Below are 18644 nucleotides of genomic sequence, written 5' to 3' on the forward strand. Positions count from 1 at the left end.
CAGAGTCTGACCTGGTGGTGTTATTGTGCGCTGGAGGCGAGACGTATTCCAAGTGCATGGGTTAGTGGCAAACCTGATGGTGGTAAGCCTCCTGAAAGGTGAGCCCTATGGCTTCATTCTCCTAGAAAAACAAAGCTATAGAGCTCTTCTTTTAGGAGATTTACAGCTTACTTTAGGGTAATGCACAGAGGTTTGTAAACTAAACCATGCAGTGGAAATGCCCTTCTCTAGTGTGAGTCCTGAGTGACTTTAGATGCAGAGAGTGCTGCTGTCCCACCTGTCACTTGCATCAGGACGTGTGTGTGTGTGTGTGTGTGTGTGTGTGTGTGTGATGGAGAGTGCTGGTGACCCACCTGTCATGCGTATCAGACGCTTGTGTGTGTGACGGACTGTGTTGCTGGGGGTGTGAACCAACCTTCCTACACCACCACCCCCACCTAACACACACACACCTCTCTTTGTGTGTAAGTGTGGAGAAGGGGGCAACAGGGACAGAGTGACGCTGACCTGGGAACAGCTGTAGAGGTGTCTGCGTCGGCCGGCCAACTGAGGAGTGAGGACAGGTGCTGCTGCCGCTGCAGTCTGACAGACCCAGAGCCTTCCCTTCCCCTCCCCCCTCTACCCACCCTCAACTCTCCCAACACCTCCTGCCCAGCTCACGCATGCAGACAGCGGCCATTGAGCCATGCTGCTGCTACTGCTGCGGCTATTCTTCCCCAGCCTCGCTGGCCAGCCGTCGGCTCTGAGCCTGTCTGTGTCTGGGCTCGATCATCCGCAGCGTGTTTTTCTCTCTCTCTCTCTCTCTCTCTCTCTCTCTCTCTCTCTCTCTCTCTCTCTCTCTCTCTCGCAGTTGAGTGCTTAGAGGCAGGGGATAGAGTGTTAGTGCATGTGCTTGTGTGTGTTGGAGGGGGAGCTAACGCCAGGCTCTGCCTATGACATCACAGTGACGGCCTATGACAGATGTTGTGGGCAGATGAATGGGCTTCAGTCCGCTCAGGGAGGGGACGAGGGAGGTCACGACCGAACAGTGGGGAGGTAAGCTTAGGGGAAAGCCAGATGCAGTTATCACATGATTTCATATGGCTGAAGACTGGCAAGCAGGTCTTTTAATTGGTTCTTCTGCCATAACCACAGCCTCAGAAAATGAATTATGGGGGACATGTGCAATTATAAAGATGTAGGAATGGAAAACAGAGAGGCTAGAGAACACCAAGACAGTTGAGTGCAGACTGCCAGTTTAAGTGAAGCACAGAGTGCAAAGTAACAGTTTAGAGACACTTAAAAATGGCTGCTGGTTTTAAGTGTCAAATTCAGATCAATATTTAGTGTAGTGGTTCGTGCATGGGTATTGGGTACGCTGTGAAAGCCTTACAGTATCCACCAGGCTCGGACTGGTAAGCTGTACAACCGGGCAAATGCCCGGTGGGCCGGTGACCTCCGGGAATCTTTTTTTTTTTTTTTTTAATTATTTAGCCTATTTGCGGCCCGTCATGTAGGCCTAGGCCTAGCCTATAAATGCAGTTGCATCCATTTGGCTTGGGGGGTGACAGGTCAATCATTTTGGCCTCTTAATGACAGGTTCAGTATGTGTTACGATCGCGCCCCCTTGCCCCACCCCTGAAGTGGATTTGTCCAAGCAGCCGCTAGGTTTGTGGGGAAATATAGCCTACGAGTCCATGCATGGTAGCCTAGGCTATATACTGTAATTGCCCTCCGATGGCTGGTGTTCACATCATCGCAGTTTAACCGTAAACAGCAATCGGAGGTGTCTAGTTCCATAAATATATTTTATAGACGTTAGTTGCACGCACTACCAAGAGCTTCCATTTACTGCACCATGTAGGCTACTGTAGTGCGGTTTGTCTGTCAACATAAAAAAGAAACTACGGGTAGCCTACAATTTTCGCACAACTTGGTGGAAAAGTGTAGCACAGGTTATAGAAAACCTATTCATTTTTGGACTCAAAAGGAACTTCAAAGTATTTCCCATAGCCTTTTAGCTCACAACGACATTGAAAGTGAAACTTGGAAAGTGTAAGTCTCTCCACCGAGTGTTACATTAGATGCACAATCAATTGCGAGTCGATGCAGGTAAAAAGTATCAACTGGTATGTTAGTATGGGTCCCAGGGGGGGTCCCAGTCCCAGTCCGACCCTGGTATCCACTTATATTTGTGTTGGATTTTACGTATATTTAACTTATCTTTTCTTTGATTTGTATGTATATCTACTGTATAACTGTCTACACTCACCTTTAAGGCAAGAGCTTAGGGCTGAGGAGGGATTCCTGCGTGAGTGTGTGGTGCAGAGCATGTCTGGGGAAAGGGAGAGTGAGAGAGTTCATGCAGTAGTCTGAGTTAATGGTGGTGATGGTGGAGGGCCAACCCTGAGCACCAGATGACGTGTTTGTTGGTCTCCACCTGAATGACACAGTGCGTGCACACACACACACACACACACACACACACACACTTAAGTGTAACTTACTCATTCTGCACTCTCATGTTTTACAGAGGGAGAGCAAACAACACACACACACACACACACATACACATACACCACTCACCACACGCACTTCAATGTAACTTACTCATCCTGCACTCTCACGTTTTACAGAGGGAGAGCAAACAACACACACCCACCCACACTCACGCTTACTCACCCCTCTTCCTGGACACATACAATACACACACACACACATACACTGTCTCTCCCTCTCTCCCTCCCTCTCTCTGACTGTTGTATACCTGAAACTACGATAAGCTGTAGCTTTCACAGCAGGAGTATTTAAAGGTCCTGTGTCACTGAGAGAAGATGAGCTGGAGTTGGAAGAGTAAGACTCTGTTAGGCGACGTGTTTGAGTTCAGTGGTATTCGAGGAGAGGAGGAGGAGGAAGTTTCTATCGGCGGGCGATATGAGCTCAGAGGCATTTGAGGAGAGGGTGAGGTGGTGACGCCAGTGGGTGGCAGTGTGCACAGTGGAGGCCATTGAGCCCTCCAGATTAGATGAGGACAGGATTACAGGAGATTTGGGTAGTTCATTGAGTAGTCGACGCATACGCAGAAAGAGGGAGAAAGAGAGAGAGATAGAGAGAGCTGTCTGCTCTTTGGGCTGTCCTGGATTAAGAAGTCTCCTCCCACATTCATCTGTTTTAACACTACTTGTTTTGAGAGGCACAGACATTTTCCTCTAGTTGCTTTCTGCTGCCTCATGTTGGCCTGTAACCTATTTAATGAACTCTATATCTGTCATTTGCCAATCCAATATGGGAGTATAATGAAGCTACAGGAAAGTGTGTGTGTGTGAGAATGTTTCTGAGAATGCTTGGTGAAGTCTAGTCAAGGACCCTTCAGCCAGACTAATCTCGCTTGGGCTGAGTCAGCGCTTCAGTGACTCAAACGTGCAAGGAAAAAAAAAAAAACCTCACACACACACACACACACACACACGGAAGGGGAGGGGAGGAAAGAGGCAGAAAGAAGGAGAAAGGTCCGTGTGACACCACCGTTTGCTCTATGCTGGCCCCTCCTGGTTCACACACTGTCTCCACCCCCCTGCCCGCCCACTCACATGGTCTCAACTCATGCCCTGTTCTGTGGTGTCTCATTCTTTCGCCCCCCCCCCCCCCCCCCCCCCCGGCTTCCCAGTGCACCCCTCCCCACGCTATCTAGCTGTTACACACTCCTCTGCTTATTTTGACACTTTGTGTCTCCCTTACGGAAATTATGAAAACACAGGCATTTTGCAATAAGGTATGTGCAAGAGGGCGAGCAACTCTTTGACAGATGGTGAAGTGACGTGTGTGTGGGATGTTATCTATTCAGTGACACCTACGACACCTCTTGAACAACCTCACAAGAATGTAAAGTAGACTGATGAAATCTGAGGTGGAAAAACAGCAAGACATTCTTTTTTTTCTATTTTCCCTGGAAACATGGTTGTAAATATTTCTGAATGGTTTGCTAGTGTCAAAACTGGATGTTTTCTATGGTTTGAGAGAGAGAGAGAATTGCAGAGAGAGAGAGAGAGTTGGGGTAAGAGGGGGGATAGAGAAAGAGAGAGAGAATGGGTGAGGTTGTGTGGTTTAGCGTGAGTGGCTAATGTTCAGCTGGTAATTGCAGCAGATCATGCTTAGATAAAGAGAATTGTTTGTTTCTTCGTCAAAGCCACTCAGCAGGCTATCTTGGCCATGAGCACAGTCCCTGATTATTCCAACTGGACAAGGGTGAGAGCAACCAATCTGCACAAACAACAGCTCTCACACCAAAGCATTCACACATGTCACAAGATGCCACAACAAAAACAGAGAAAAACTACAATGAAATAAGATGAGGGAAAATCCATTGCTTCATCTGGATAGTTTTTGTCAAGGGTGAACTTTAACATACTTGCACCATTCATGTTTCATCAGTTGTCTTTCTTCCCAGTGTGGTTTATTTGAGGGATCATTAATGAATGTATGTTACAAAACCATATCAGTTACTAATGTCCTAATTTACCCTTATTTATTATTTTCATGATGGATTCTTACTGCGTCAAACAACAGTATACAGTTTGACAATGCACTACCTCCCTCTTGTGGTTATTATAGCTTATCACACTACATGAGGTCACTCTTTAAAAAAATAAATAAAAAAAAGGTGTCTTTCTGAGTCATTCTTACTTTGTTGGTCATGCTTCCACATTTTGCATTTGTGTAATGATTACAGAGCCAGACTGGGTGCCAGATGGCTGTGGCCAGGCAGAGAGGACCTTCAGAGGGCCAGTCTTAGGCATGTCACCCACAGATGGGGCAGGTGAGACAGACAGCACTCAAGCGTGGAGAATTGGGTCAGAAATAAACACTGAGAAAGGGGTCCACATGCTGGGGGATTGGCAGACTGGTTTTATAATGTGCAGTCACATTCATTATCTCGCAATAAGTGTCACCCACTCTGGCTCTTTATGTAGACTACATTATCTTTTTGTTTCAGCCCCATGGCCTTCTTAAGATTAATTTTGTATTCTTTTATTTTTTTTTATCTGAAGGCCTGAAACATCATTAATAAAATTAAATAGTCTACTACTCTATATAGTCTACATAAGGAGCCAGGAAGTGCTTTTCTATTATTTCCTTCACAGGTGACAGGCATCTTGCGGACAGTTGTTGATGTGAGTTCCTCTTTGTTTATACAGCATCGCAAAAACAAAAACAACAATAAAATGAGTTTACACTTCGGTTTAATTGAAAGGTACTGGTGCATTGTCCCAACACTGACACAGTAAAACAGCTTGAAGTAGTATTAGCCTATTTGGTTTTCCATTTTTTAGTCATATCAAATAAAAAAGATGTATTTTAAAGCTATTATTTATAAAGCAATTAATTAAAATATTAAACACAAGGAAACAAAACACATAAAAAAATAAGAATGCCACATAGAACAATATTGCATTATAACGATACAGCAAAAAGCACAATTTCTGAAAATGTGACATGTTATTTAAAACATGTGCACCATATCTGCATGAAATAATTTATGATAATTTTAAATCAACCTGAGTATACAAAAGATAAAGGGTGAGCATCAACCTGACTAGGGAACTGGAGATGTCCAGCTCGTTTGTCTCTATTCAGATATTGCAGTACCGTACTTTCTTAACTATTTCCCAACATACTTTAAACTTACAACTACTTTCCCGAATTTCCCAACTATTAGCCAAGGTTTATAGATTGATGTTGCAAAATATCTTCAGTTATGAGGTTAACACATGGAGGCCATTAATATGGTTTCGTTACGGCATGCTTCCCTTCACATTAATAATGTTAACAGCTGAAGGTAATGTTTCTTTAATATGAACCACTCAAAGTACATATACATAGTACATAAAGTACCTTTACAGTCACCGCTTGGAGTGTTACAAGATCATTACTGGCATCACTCTGAACATTTTCAAAATATTTCCTGTAATTGATTTCCTGTTTGATGTAACAAAACATACACAGCTAAGTTCTTCTTTTGGCCACTTCCGAAGACAGATAAAGTGCAGCTCCATTATTATGAAGCTTTGTCTGCAAATGGAACAACCCTCCTGCCAGCCACATACACTTCACAAATGTTGCGATCGTCACCTGTCAGTGTTAAAAAAAACACTTAGTTTTAGCATTAACAAAAGGACAAAGAGAGATAATAATAAGTGGTCAAGGAGACCTCAAAAGGAGCACAAAGAGCAGATCATTCATTATACAACAGTTAGGTCCGGTAGAGCTATTTATTCATTTTTGATTGGACTTTTTACTGCTAGCAGAGCCTGTCTACTTATTAGACATTCTCTGCTGCTAGTAATCACTTCGCGAATGATACATTGTAACGGTTAAAACTACACCAACATTCCATTCATTTATAAAAAGTGTCAGCTTCTGATGCAAAGGCCATATCTACGTACCTACGGCCGAATTACAGCCGTGGCAATATCGTTGCACATTCCCACTCGTGTCATATTGCTTAATTAACAGTTTGATTTGATTTGATTTGATTTGAATTTATTTCAAATGTGCCAGATGGAAACATATGTGCCATCAATTGGCAGAAAAATAAATAAATAAAATGATCTATTTTTAAACACATTTGAAAGTGAGTAGGAAGAAGTGAAACACCTATTTACTCCCACCCCCTATCATTAAATCCTACATCTAAAAAGTACCTGTTTCCTTTTGTTAAATTAAACGTGAATTAAAACAATTTATACCTATATAAATAATATGATCAAAGTTGTCCACTTGGAAGCACAAAACATATTTCCTAACAAAATACATATATACAGTACATAAAATATATTGTATACCTACATATGTACGTAAGTACATATGTCCAAATACACATGCATTCATATGTACATTATACACGTACACACAGCCACATCACCACCACCATTTATCATGGGAGTGGCATCATTCCACTGTAGCAACACCACCACCCCAGATTATCAGCCGCACAATGTGAGGTGCACAGATATGACTGGAGAGTTAGTATATCTGGGCACTAGCTGACTTGAGGTCGGCAAACCAGTTTCCTGTTCATTGCCATCGCTGTCAACAAGCACCTGAAGAGGAGTACATGTGTGCTCACTGAAAATCCATCTCTTCTTATTTTGTGCAGCCTCTGCATGTAGGCTGGCCTTTTTAGGAAAAAGTGGAAGCTAAAATAGTGAACTATAATAACGACTGAACAGAGTGGCACAGCAGTGTCCTTTAGAGCTGCCCACAGACATTAAGACTCGTGTACATTGTATTTCTTACGTTTTGGTATAACTAAAGCACTCATCTTCAGGTGCTTGTTGACAGCCATGTCAACTAACAGGAAACTGGTTTGCTAACTTTAAGTAAGCTAGTGCACAGAGCCCTTATAGGGCAGGTGGGAGGTTTAATAATAATAAATATACTCACCTAAATTCAGGAACTTCTCCAGAAGGACCTTTTGAAATCACAAAGATTGCAAACATTACTCACAAATACAACAAAAACAAACAAAGCACTGATTTCATGTCAAATGTTGAAAGTTGGTTTGTAAGCACATGTATGTAAATTTCAGTACAGAGACATATAAGGGCCTGTAGTTGCAGAAACACCAAAATATGTAGCCTAGGTTGTAACATGTAACATGTTTAAATTGGTTTGGTCATTTTGTTTTAAAATCAAAGCACTGGTTGTCACCAGTTTAGCACGTATCGGATCAAACTCAAACGATACCTAACCCTACATGTAAGAAGCATCTCTGCACTTAAACTCATTAAGTCATACTTGAGAGCAATGATGGATGACAGGTTGAACAGCTTGGGAGTTCTAAGTGTGGAAGATAAATAAACACGCTTTTTTCACCTCAAACGCAAGTAGGGTAATATAGGGACTCAGGTCCTGTCTATGATGACACTCACAGACACTTGGTCTGGTTTTGGTCAAAAAGTCAACTGAAATTGAACACCTGAGGTATTATCAGGATCTTACCTTAGTAGGCTCTGGACCACAGATGTCCATTGGCCCCTCAGGCACACATACATTCACCAACAGGGCGTCAAAGTCCTTTCCCACCTCAAAGTTACCCGTCTCAGAGTCCAGTGACAGGGCTGGAGACAAAAAGAGAAAAGGTCAGACTGTGAGGTCCTTGTCTCTCTTACTCCTTGACTTGAGGACATTTGTGGACGGAAAACATAATCGCACCAAAGTTAACTCACTTAATGGCTAAGCCATCACTCAAATGACTCCGCTGGTGAAATCAATTGGAAAATCTATGGAGTTTTCAAACAGGGTAGCTTGCTACAGTGCTGCTAACGTACAGCTAACAACATTATGTTTAACAGCAACTGCAGATACTCATGTAGAAAAGGTCTGTAAAATAGCCCTGCTTGCAGTTTAGGCCATCATTTCATTTCAGTATTATGCAAGCTCTTTTCCACAGATCAATCGTCTGTTAGCGATCTGCAAGTAGTATTATACCCTGAACAAGGAACGCATGCCACTACATGTGGGCATTTTTAAGCTGTCCATTTAGGACACTTTAATTGAAGGAGTGCCTTGGAGTGGAGACTTTTCTTCTGTCCTTTTTTCTTTTGACTGTTTTCCCTTGACACCAAAGAGCACAAAACTAAAACAAACAGTTCAGACTAAAATGTTTTAGGGTTGAGCACGCTGACAACTTATCATCTCAAACAGATTTGCAAGCATTGCCCATGAAAGCTGCGACTGCAATGCCCTTAACAGAGCTTTTCCATATGGGCAAGATCGCTACAAATATCTTCAGTCAACTGATTTTTAGACAGTCCGGACAGAGTGTTTTTGAGGTCATGAGTGCAATACAAAAGGATCAATGCACACTTACAGGAGCACCTGAAGGTTTCTCTTCTCAGTTGCAGAATAAACAGACATAACACCATGGTGTATGCTTATACTATAGTCATTAACCACACCCTCTAACAAGAAACACTAATCTTGCTGTACCAGTTTACTGAGACCAATGAGACTAACCACTGAGAATTCATCTGTAGATCACACCACTGTGCTTTCTGTTTTATTTCCACAAATCATCATGATGAATAAAGAGAAAAACAGTGTCCGAATACTGTAGCTGCCTTACCTTGGCTTCCTCCTAGCGTGGCCAGTCTGAAGACCTCCTCGAAGGTCAAGGTCTGGTGGCTGGGATTTTGGATGGTGAGAGCTTTGGATGTCATCAGAGTTCTCCGAATAGCATTAAGAATAGACGGTGAGTAGCCCCCACCCACATCTGTACAGATTTAAATATGTATGTTCTGCTTATTTGAATTATAATCACTGGGCTATAAAAACGGTGATGATGTTGCTGAAATAGCCCCTTCCAATTTGAATGTTTGGCAGTGTGCTTGGTTTTGACTATGGGACTTCCCCTGAATGGTAGGACAGGCAGGGATACGAGTATCTTTAATTTCCATAAATGTTGAACAATGGTTAATCAAGTAAGTCTTCAACCAAGATTGCACATGGTAGAACAAAGGTAATACATTAGTTTATACACAACTTGAGTAGTATTACAACAGGTAAACATAATCGTTACGATCCTATTTCATTTAGATGCATTCATATTAAGTATTAAAACACAAATCCATTGCCAAAATAGAGAACTTGAAATTTTACAGAACTTTTTACAAAAAATTTTACAAAAATCTTTACAAAACTCTACCTGTGCCCAGTCCGACTTTTACTTTATGGTTAAGAGCATTGCGAACATCCAGCATACCACTGCAGAGCCTATGAGACAGAAAGACAAAGAAAGAAAACAAAAGCTTAACTCAAGACACGTTCAATGTTATTATGATTAAGACAAAGCGATGCACCACCATGGCAAAAGAGAGAGAAGCGATTGAGAAAGAGGACACTCGCGAGATGTTGCTGTTGGGACACGTTAAATGTTATTATGATTAAGACAAAGCGATGCACCACCATGGCAAAAGAGAGAGAAGCGATTGAGAAAGAGGACACTCGCGAGATGTTGCTGTTGGGACACGTTCAGTGTTATTATGATTAAGACAAAGCGATGCACCACCATGGCAAAAGAGAGAGAAGCGATTGAGAAAGACGACACTCACGAGATGTTGCTGTTGGGACACGTTAAATGTTATTATGATTAAGACAAAGCGATGGACCACCATGGCAAAAGAGAGAGAAGCGATTGAGAAAGAGGACACTCGCGAGATGTTGCTGTTGGGACACGTTCAGTGTTATTATGATTAAGACAAAGCGATGCACCACCATGGCAAAAGAGAGAGAAGCGATTGAGAAAGAGGACACTCGCGAGATGTTGCTGTTGGGACACGTTAAATGTTATTATGATTAAGACAAAGCGATGGACCACCATGGCAAAAGAGAGAGAAGCGATTGAGAAAGAGGACACTCGCGAGATGTTGCTGTTGGGACACGTTCAGTGTTATTATGATTAAGACAAAGCGATGCACCACCATGGCAAAAGAGAGAGAAGCGATTGAGAAAGAGGACACTCGCGAGATGTTGCTGTTGGGACACGTTCAGTGTTATTATGATTAAGACAAAGCGATGCACCACCATGGCAAAAGAGAGAGAAGCGATTGAGAAAGAGGACACTCGCGAGATGTTGCTGTTGGGACACGTTCAGTGTTATTATGATTAAGACAAAGCAATGCACCACCATGGCAAAAGAGAGAGAAGCGATTGAGAAAGAGGACACTCGCGAGATGTTGCTGTTGGGACACGTTCAGTGTTATTATGATTAAGACAAAGCGATGCACCACCATGGCAAAAGAGAGAGAAGCGATTGAGAAAGAGGACACTCACGAGATGTTGCTGTTGGGACACGTTCAGTGTTATTATGATTAAGACAAAGCGATGGACCACCATGGCAAAAGAGAGAGAAGCGATTGAGAAAGACGACACTCACGAGATGTTGCTGTTGGGACACGTTAAATGTTATTATGATTAAGACAAAGCGATGGACCACCATGGCAAAAGAGAGAGAAGCGATTGAGAAAGACGACACTCACGAGATGTTGCTGTTGGGACACGTTAAATGTTATTATGATTAAGACAAAGCGATGGACCACCATGGCAAAAGAGAGAGAAGCGATTGAGAAAGACGACACTCACGAGATGTTGCTGTTGGGACAGTGGGAGATGGAGGCTCCAGTGCCATGGAACACCTGAAGCTCTGCATCGGACAGGTAGCAGCCGTGAGCCATCACAGTCTTTAAAACAAACAAACAAACAAACAAACAAACAAACATCAGTGGTGAACTGTACAGGCAAGGCAAATTACTGGGTTTGGGCATCACTAACAAATACCGATGCACTGGCCGTTCCCTCACAATAACAGAAAATTAACAGACACTCAACTACAGTAACAGACAGTCAATTATCTACCCTTTGTAAAGGAACATTAAGGAGTTTTGGTCTGAACATAGTAAGCTGTCTAAAAGCACACAATACTAAACAGTGCATAGCCTGGACGGCTAGTGGGAATAACAGGTGTGTGATACAGTGTCCTTCACATGGCAAAACGTGTTACTTTACTGAATGAATGATGAAATCATTTAATTTCATTAAATGTCACCATTCTGAGGAAAGATCTACATGTTCCACTTTATTGATTACTTAAGTCACTAACTGAGCTCTCACAACCTTGCAGTCATGACATTTTGAATCTTCAGCTATCCTTAACCTTGCAGTCATGACATTTTGAATCTTCAGCTATCCTTATTCTTCTTTAACAACAGCAACAACTAGAAAAGCAATTCCGAGGAATTACACAAGGGGATGCAATTTGCTGGCTAGGGTGGGGGGGGGGGGGTGTTGGGGGGCTATTGAGCTTGCTTCTAGCTGGTTGGTAGGGTAATTGTGATACCTGCAAAGGTAACCAAATTGAATCTTGTGTGACAAGGCGTTCTTGACATATCACACTCAAGGTGTTTTTAAACTTGACATTTGACCTTCAACCTCCAACATCAACTCACTTAATCTTTGAGTCCATACAAACACTCGTACCAAGTTTGAAGCATGTACGTCAAGCTATTCTGGAGCTACAATGCTGAATGCATGAGATATGGCTGGGACTTTTGACACACAGGAAACACTTCAACAGGATGTGTAATTCAGGGAGAGCCAGATTGTATGCTTAGAAGCTGAGACAGACATCCCTCACAGGTGACACCTGTGCCAGTGTTCTGATAAGCCTGGGAACTGCTCTGAAAACTACTTAACGAGCGCAGCTGGCTCTATTATGACATCAAAGGCCTCCATTCAAGTCTATGGGAGAAAAATACACTTTTAATTACAAATATCTCAAAAAGTATAAACTTCTCAAAAATGAAAAACAGATAGGACGGAAAAGCCTTGGAAGATCTACGGAACGGTGTTTCAACCAAGTTTGTACGTTAAGCAGTTCGGGCTGAATAGCGCACACAAAAAGTAAAAAGAAGAAGAAGAAGCCACCAGATTTCAATAGAGGGGATGCATCCCCTTTAACAACAACAACAACAACAACAACAACAACAAAGCAACAATCACATCAGCTTTTTCACATCGGCTGAGTATCAGCTGTAATAAGTCATTGACTAGTGTGAAAAGTGTTAAAAAACTCAGCTATGATTTCACTTCTCACAAAATGGTCAACGCTCCAAGTCCAAAGAGGTGTATAAATGATCAACCTGTACTAAAGTAAACATATGATCTGGAAAGGGGCTAGAGTAAACCTGCAGTCGGGCTAGCTCACATGCCTCACAACCTAGAACAACAAACCAAGCATAAGGTAGTTACACTGACATCACCAGCAGACTTCAAACCTTGGACTTAATGCACTATGGTCATGTTAAACCAACAGAAATCTTTTAACAGCAAAAATTCAGTTTCACTAGGTCTGAGTTGTGCTCTATTTTGGATCTAGGATAAAATGACCATGCTTTGCCCACTACATTGAGCCTTTATAGTTTATACCCACATTGTATCGGCTTCAATAGAATATGATCCACTAAAGCCACCTACACACATACCCTGTAATCATTAAGGTCAGTTTACAGAGCAATGAATGAGACGTAGGTTTCAGGTGACACTGAGGCCCTGATCTTATGTCCACAGAAATATCTGTGTAAACAGTGTGTAAACAGAACAATGTAAAACAGAAACTCTGTGCCTTGCTGCATATTCCGTGGAATGTAATGGTATCTTCTGTTATAATAATATAATACATGGTAATAAGATATCAACAAACAGCGACATAATGCAGAGCAGTAGTTCTACTCCACTTTGAAAAAATACTCTTGTGCACATAGCAGGTTGGGAAGTGGCTAACATCAACTAATCAACTAATCAAGTAATACATTACAAAGGCTAACAAAAAAGGAAGATTGCTTTTGACATGAAGTATAATGAAGAAAGCTGGTGCTCTGAAAACTGATTCTGTTCTATCTAAAAGTTTCTGTTATTGACACATTTAACTGCAATTTGGATACGGCTACTTTTAAATGCCGGAAATTTTTCACCACAAAACAAATGTGCTGTTTCCATACATATGCCGGAATACTTAATCAATTGCTATTAACAGTCCTCCCGCACTTTTCCCTTGACCTTTCCATAAATGCATATGCATGCTTTCATCCATGTGCATGCGGTCTGTTTGTACATAGAATGCCATGTTTTAAGGTGCAAATAATGTCAGAAAAATGTCTTTGTACATGAGGGCCTAAAAGTCTTAAAGCTGGGACTGAGCGCTGACACACTGTGACAGTTAGGCCGTCTAATTGCGAGACGTGGCGTAATAAACGATTTCGAACGAGAAATCTTTCGAGAAGGAAAGAGTGGACCATACCTCCGCTCCCCAAGCCTACCTTATCAGTGAGAAGGTTGTGTTTTAGGTAAACATCAGTGTAGGACTTCATATCTGGGAACAGCTTCTTCACCATCTCACACTCCTCCTTGTTCTCACTGATGTGGCTCTGTGAAGAGCAGCTTATTTCAGTAAATGTGCATATATCTTCCTGGTCCATGTTACAATTAATACAATATATTAATATAATATTACATTTGTAATAGCAACAGAAAGAGTACAAGACATTTGACTGTGACTAGTTGCTGTCTTTTTCTTTCATTGATGATACAGGCTTAGATGCACTTCATTCTCTTGGGCTTGGAATGGTATATGTGAGAGTCTGGGACAATCTGCCCCTCACCTGGATGTGAAGGTCGTTGTTCTTAGCGATGTCCCCCAATTCACGAAGAAGACCAGAAGTGCAGGATATGGCAAAGCGAGGGGTCACAATAGGTCTAACATGGGGATACTGTAAAAAAAAAAACAATTATGTGTGTCCGTGCCGAACAAAATGTACCTCATTCTTCCATACATTGATTCTCAAGCACTGAGAGAAAGTGGAATAGAGCATTATGTCCAATATTCCAATATTATGTGGTTTAATGTTCTGCATTATGTCCAATATTCCAATATGTGGTTTAATGTTCTGCATTTCTCATTAGTAGGTCACTTTGACAATAAAAATATGCTCCTACTTCATGCCAAATTTAAGCCTATGTTAGGCTATTTAAGGCAGCCTACACATCTATTCATTTTAATGCAGATGATTATAATCTTGGACTTTACCTTCTTTTCCATGAGCTTCTGGATGAAACTGAAAAAAAAAAAGATTATCATATAGCATACAGTTCACTTTAGTAATTACTACCTTCACCAAGGAATATTTTCCAACAGATTTTGTAGATTATTGAGGAGACGTTACAGCATTTATGGTGTTCTTGCCAGTATTAAGCACCTCCTGATCCATGCATACATGAGGACTACAAAAAGTCAATTGATGTCAAAATAAAAGTAAAGATACGTTCAGCACACACTAATACCGGCACAGTGTGTGCTGAACGAGTGCTAACCAGTAGGCCACGGCTGCCCCACGTGTGGGATCTGTGCCAAAATGTAATGGGTTTGTCTTTGGCCCATGTCACATGTTTCTAGCAATTAAAAAAAAAGTCATGAACATTTGACCAATAGTTGTTCCGTAATCCTACTAACAAACAAAACAAATAACCAACCAATAAACAGACAGGGGTGAAAACATAACTGTGTTTACTGTTAATTAACTATGACTGTGACTTGGATCGTAATAAAACGATTATATTTTCATGACTACATCAGAATATGAATATGTAATTGCATTGAATACATATTTCTTATTACATTTTGAACATCATGTAGGCTAAGACACCACTTAGAGTCATTTAGGCGTCCTGCGTGTTGAATCAGTACCACGATTTAATGGTATCGTCCTTGACCTATATACTGCTAAAAAAAACAACCAAGCACCAAAGAGACAGGGTTGAAGTGTGCTTTTCTGGTTTAGCCTGTCACTCTGAGTCTGCAAGTGAGTCTGAAGACAGGAAAAACATAATGTGCTATCAGAGCCAGAGGTCCAATTACTATAGCAACGTTTAAGAAGATAGACAGATTCTTTAGACTGCTTTAACTGCATTTGATCACTGATTGACTTTAACTGTAAAATTCACAACAACAAATGCCTTTGAGTAACATTTTAAAATAAACTTGGGCAGTTCTCTCTGAATTAATTACCGTTTGGTCTCCCCACTGGACTCCTCTGTTTTCTCCTTGTAGTCATTAACAGCATCGTTACGGTCCATACACACCTTGCCAACCAGTGCTCTCTGCCCAAGTTTATCTTAGAACACACACACACACACACACAGAGAGAGAAAGAGAGAGAGAGAGAAAGAGAGACTCAGTAATGTTACTGAAGCTGCCAATTCTTATTCAAGTCATCAGTCAATTTTTAGCCTGTTGTGAAAATGGTATATTACCACACACACAGCCCAGCCCATGCCCTCATTCTGTCACGGAACCTGAGAACTTTAAGGCCTGATGAATGCATGTCATCAGTGTACAGACTTGGTGACCGGATGGACTGGAATAGGACTGGTGTGAGAGTTGAGAACATTTTTACCAGATCACTAATTAAAGCTCTACAGTTGGTTCTGACCAACACATTTGATTTAAGCACAAGTGTGTGTGTGTGTGTGTGTGTGTGTGTGTGTGTGTGTAAGAACACATTGTAACTGCACAAGTGTTTGGGTGATTGAGTGTGGGTGCGGCTGTATGCTTTAACACATCATGTCCATGCATTGCATGGACTCCCTTCTATAACTCACTTGCAATTTCACCAAGCAGTAGAGATGCATCGGTGTGTATGGTGGCAAAGTAGCAGGCTGTTGTGGTACCATTTCTGAGAGTTCTTCTCTAGAAACCAAATACACAAAACAAATGTAAATAGCAATAACCGAAAGAAAGAAATGTATGCAAGCAACCCAAAAAGGCTAGAACAAAGAGCAACTATAACCTTTAAGGCCAGTTCATTTGGAAGTAGATTTATGAGGGTGGAAGTTCACATTGCATCATCCATACTGACACTGTTCCAAGAATGAAGGACTACTGATACTATTGACTACTAGATTCTGAACAAATGCCATTGGAAAGTCAATGTTCAGGCTTGACATTAAAAAAAAAAAAGAACATGCTGCATCTATAAACTACACAGTCAATCTAAAAGAAGCCAACACAGTTTCTGCCGTCACCCCCTATATAACCTACCACAACTTTGTTGTAGACCTTGTCTGCAAACTTCAGGTCTTTATACTGGGACTCCACAGGGAATGTGTATGTATTGAGCCACTGCAGAAGAGGCAGGTCCAGAGCAGTGCCTGAGTAGCTGTACTGTGATGCATGGATGTGTGAATCCACCAGTCCTGGCATGATGAACTCACTATCCAAAGAAATGGTCACAATAAATCATCAGGCAGTGATATTACAAGAAATGACTTATTAGATCATACAGGGAAACTCTGAGTGACGCTGCTAATTGGTCGTGACGTTAACCAATCAGTCTCTCGTTTCTATTGCCGGGGTATTTTATATATCCGCGGTTCTATGTCACCGGTCTGAGGCTCACGGCAGCGCTAAATTGATCCTTCCTCCTCCCCAGCTCCACCTGTGTCCCCCGCTCCACCTGATCTGCGGATAGGGGGGTCTTTTTTATTCCGATCTGTGCTTGCTATAGCTATGTTCTCACGCAGTAGCATTCTTCAGCGAAATTTTTATTACTCATGCAGCTTAGTTTATGCAGCACTGCAGCAGAAGCGTCTTGAGCAGATCTAGGCCTCCGTGACTAAGCATAGGCTACTGTGTACTCAATACATGCATCCTCTTATCCATCTGTGAGTTTCTCGTATGAAATAAATAAGATATCAAACATGACATCTTCTACCAGAAAACACGTTAGAAGAACAATTGGACTCACTGCGGATCCAGCTGTCTAACATCTTTGTCTAGAAATCCCCATTTGTCTGAAAGGCTTTTCACATCTCCACCCTTTTCAATGAAGACAATCTGATAGAAAGGGAAAACAATGCGTAGTAGTTAAGACTTCAAGTTCAACTGAAAAAGTGCTACATATAGTGAAAAACGGACTTATTTGTATTATTAAGTGTAAACAGATTTAAGTCACATGCATTGTTTCAGTTTTAGTCTAATGGTTAACAGACCGCTTTCCTTTAAGTGTGCCAGAATGATATATTATCTCACAAAATTATATTTAATTTGTGACATCCAAATCGTTATGTTGTTAAAGCTCTGAGAATATTCGATGAGTGAATAAAAGCATGTGCCATTGTTTCAAACATATTTTCTCGAAATTACAAACCTTTCCCTTCTTGTCCACTCCTAAAACAGTATTATCCAGTACTTCAAGAGGATTTTCGAGGGTTGAGTGCACAAATGTTCCTCTGAAGACTTGCGCAACGCACACGGTGGTTTCCTTAGATGGCTCCATAACTGTAAAGTGATACACTTTTCTATGCGCAGTGAGTTGCCGACTTTATACCTGACGGTCTTATGACTCTTCCGGTGGGCGGTGTGGATTACGCAATTATTACCGCGCATAAACACAGACTGCACCTGCTGATTCTAACGGGATTTGAGAAGTGGTAATGTGTCCCAGGAGAGAATTGGCGAGCTTCACATCATGGTTCGTCATGGAGACGCTCGTTGACTACAGCAGGCGCTACCAGAGAGATATTACGCCGTCCTCGAAAACTTGGCTAGCCTGCTTACTGCTGAGAGAAAAAGCCAGAGAAAATATAAGCCTTCACCAAATTCAGAGTTGTGCTTCTGGAGCTGATTGTGATCTTCACGCGATGTTTTTTTTTCTGTGATAGGCTATATGCCAGTTCAGTGCTACAGCCTACTTTTCAGAGTTGTTTGGTTTGAGTAGAATAATAGGCTCCAAGTTCAACGAGTTAAGTGTTTTCAAAAGTATTCCTGTATTCTTGTTTTGCACCGTAAAGAAAATGAGTTGGAGCCCTGGAGGCGTCATTGCAGGAATATTTTTTATTTATTTTTTGTATATCGTGAGACTCTGCGCTGTACTGAGGCGTAGCCCAACCCCCCCCCCTCCCCACGCACACACACATTCACACCCCACCCTAGTCATGAGAAAGATGCAATAGTGAGTCCATTGTGTAGCCTACACATAGCAAACGCTAGTACATCTACAGATTGATGATAAACATTTGGTTTTAGTGTCATTTGGGACAAGCAACATCCACTT

General features: G+C 41.7%; 1 protein-coding gene across 1 annotated transcript; it reads right to left on the bottom strand.

Annotated features, from left to right (window-relative positions):
• Positions 1–5202: 5202 nt before the first annotated feature.
• Positions 5203–18393, bottom strand: gda (guanine deaminase). The gene is made up of 14 exons (XM_042099870.1): positions 17739–18393; positions 17337–17425; positions 16631–16802; positions 16192–16279; positions 15599–15704; positions 14621–14648; positions 14196–14303; positions 13854–13961; positions 11122–11219; positions 9686–9753; positions 9107–9253; positions 7981–8099; positions 7423–7450; positions 5203–6108 (listed from the first exon to the last, which is right to left on the bottom strand). Exons 1-14 carry the CDS (start codon positions 17865–17867, stop codon positions 6035–6037), a joined length of 1362 nt encoding a protein of 453 aa, XP_041955804.1. The 5' UTR covers positions 17868–18393; the 3' UTR covers positions 5203–6034.
• Between the last annotated feature and the right edge of the window lie 251 nt (positions 18394–18644).

The sequence above is a fragment of the Alosa sapidissima genome, chromosome 8, assembly GCF_018492685.1.
Source record: "Alosa sapidissima isolate fAloSap1 chromosome 8, fAloSap1.pri, whole genome shotgun sequence".
Taxonomy (NCBI): Eukaryota; Metazoa; Chordata; class Actinopteri; order Clupeiformes; family Clupeidae; genus Alosa; species Alosa sapidissima.

Coding starts and splice junctions, on each gene's coding strand:
- gda (XM_042099870.1), bottom strand. CDS start 17,867: ATGGAGCCATCTAAGGAAACCACCGTGTGCGTTGCGCAAGTCTTCAGA. Junction 16,803..17,336: donor GTTAGACAGCTGGATCCGCA/GTGAGTCCAATT, acceptor TTCTTTGGATAG/TGAGTTCATCATGCCAGGAC. Junction 9,754..11,121: donor TGTCCCAACAGCAACATCTC/GTGAGTGTCGTC, acceptor TCTGTCTCATAG/GCTCTGCAGTGGTATGCTGG.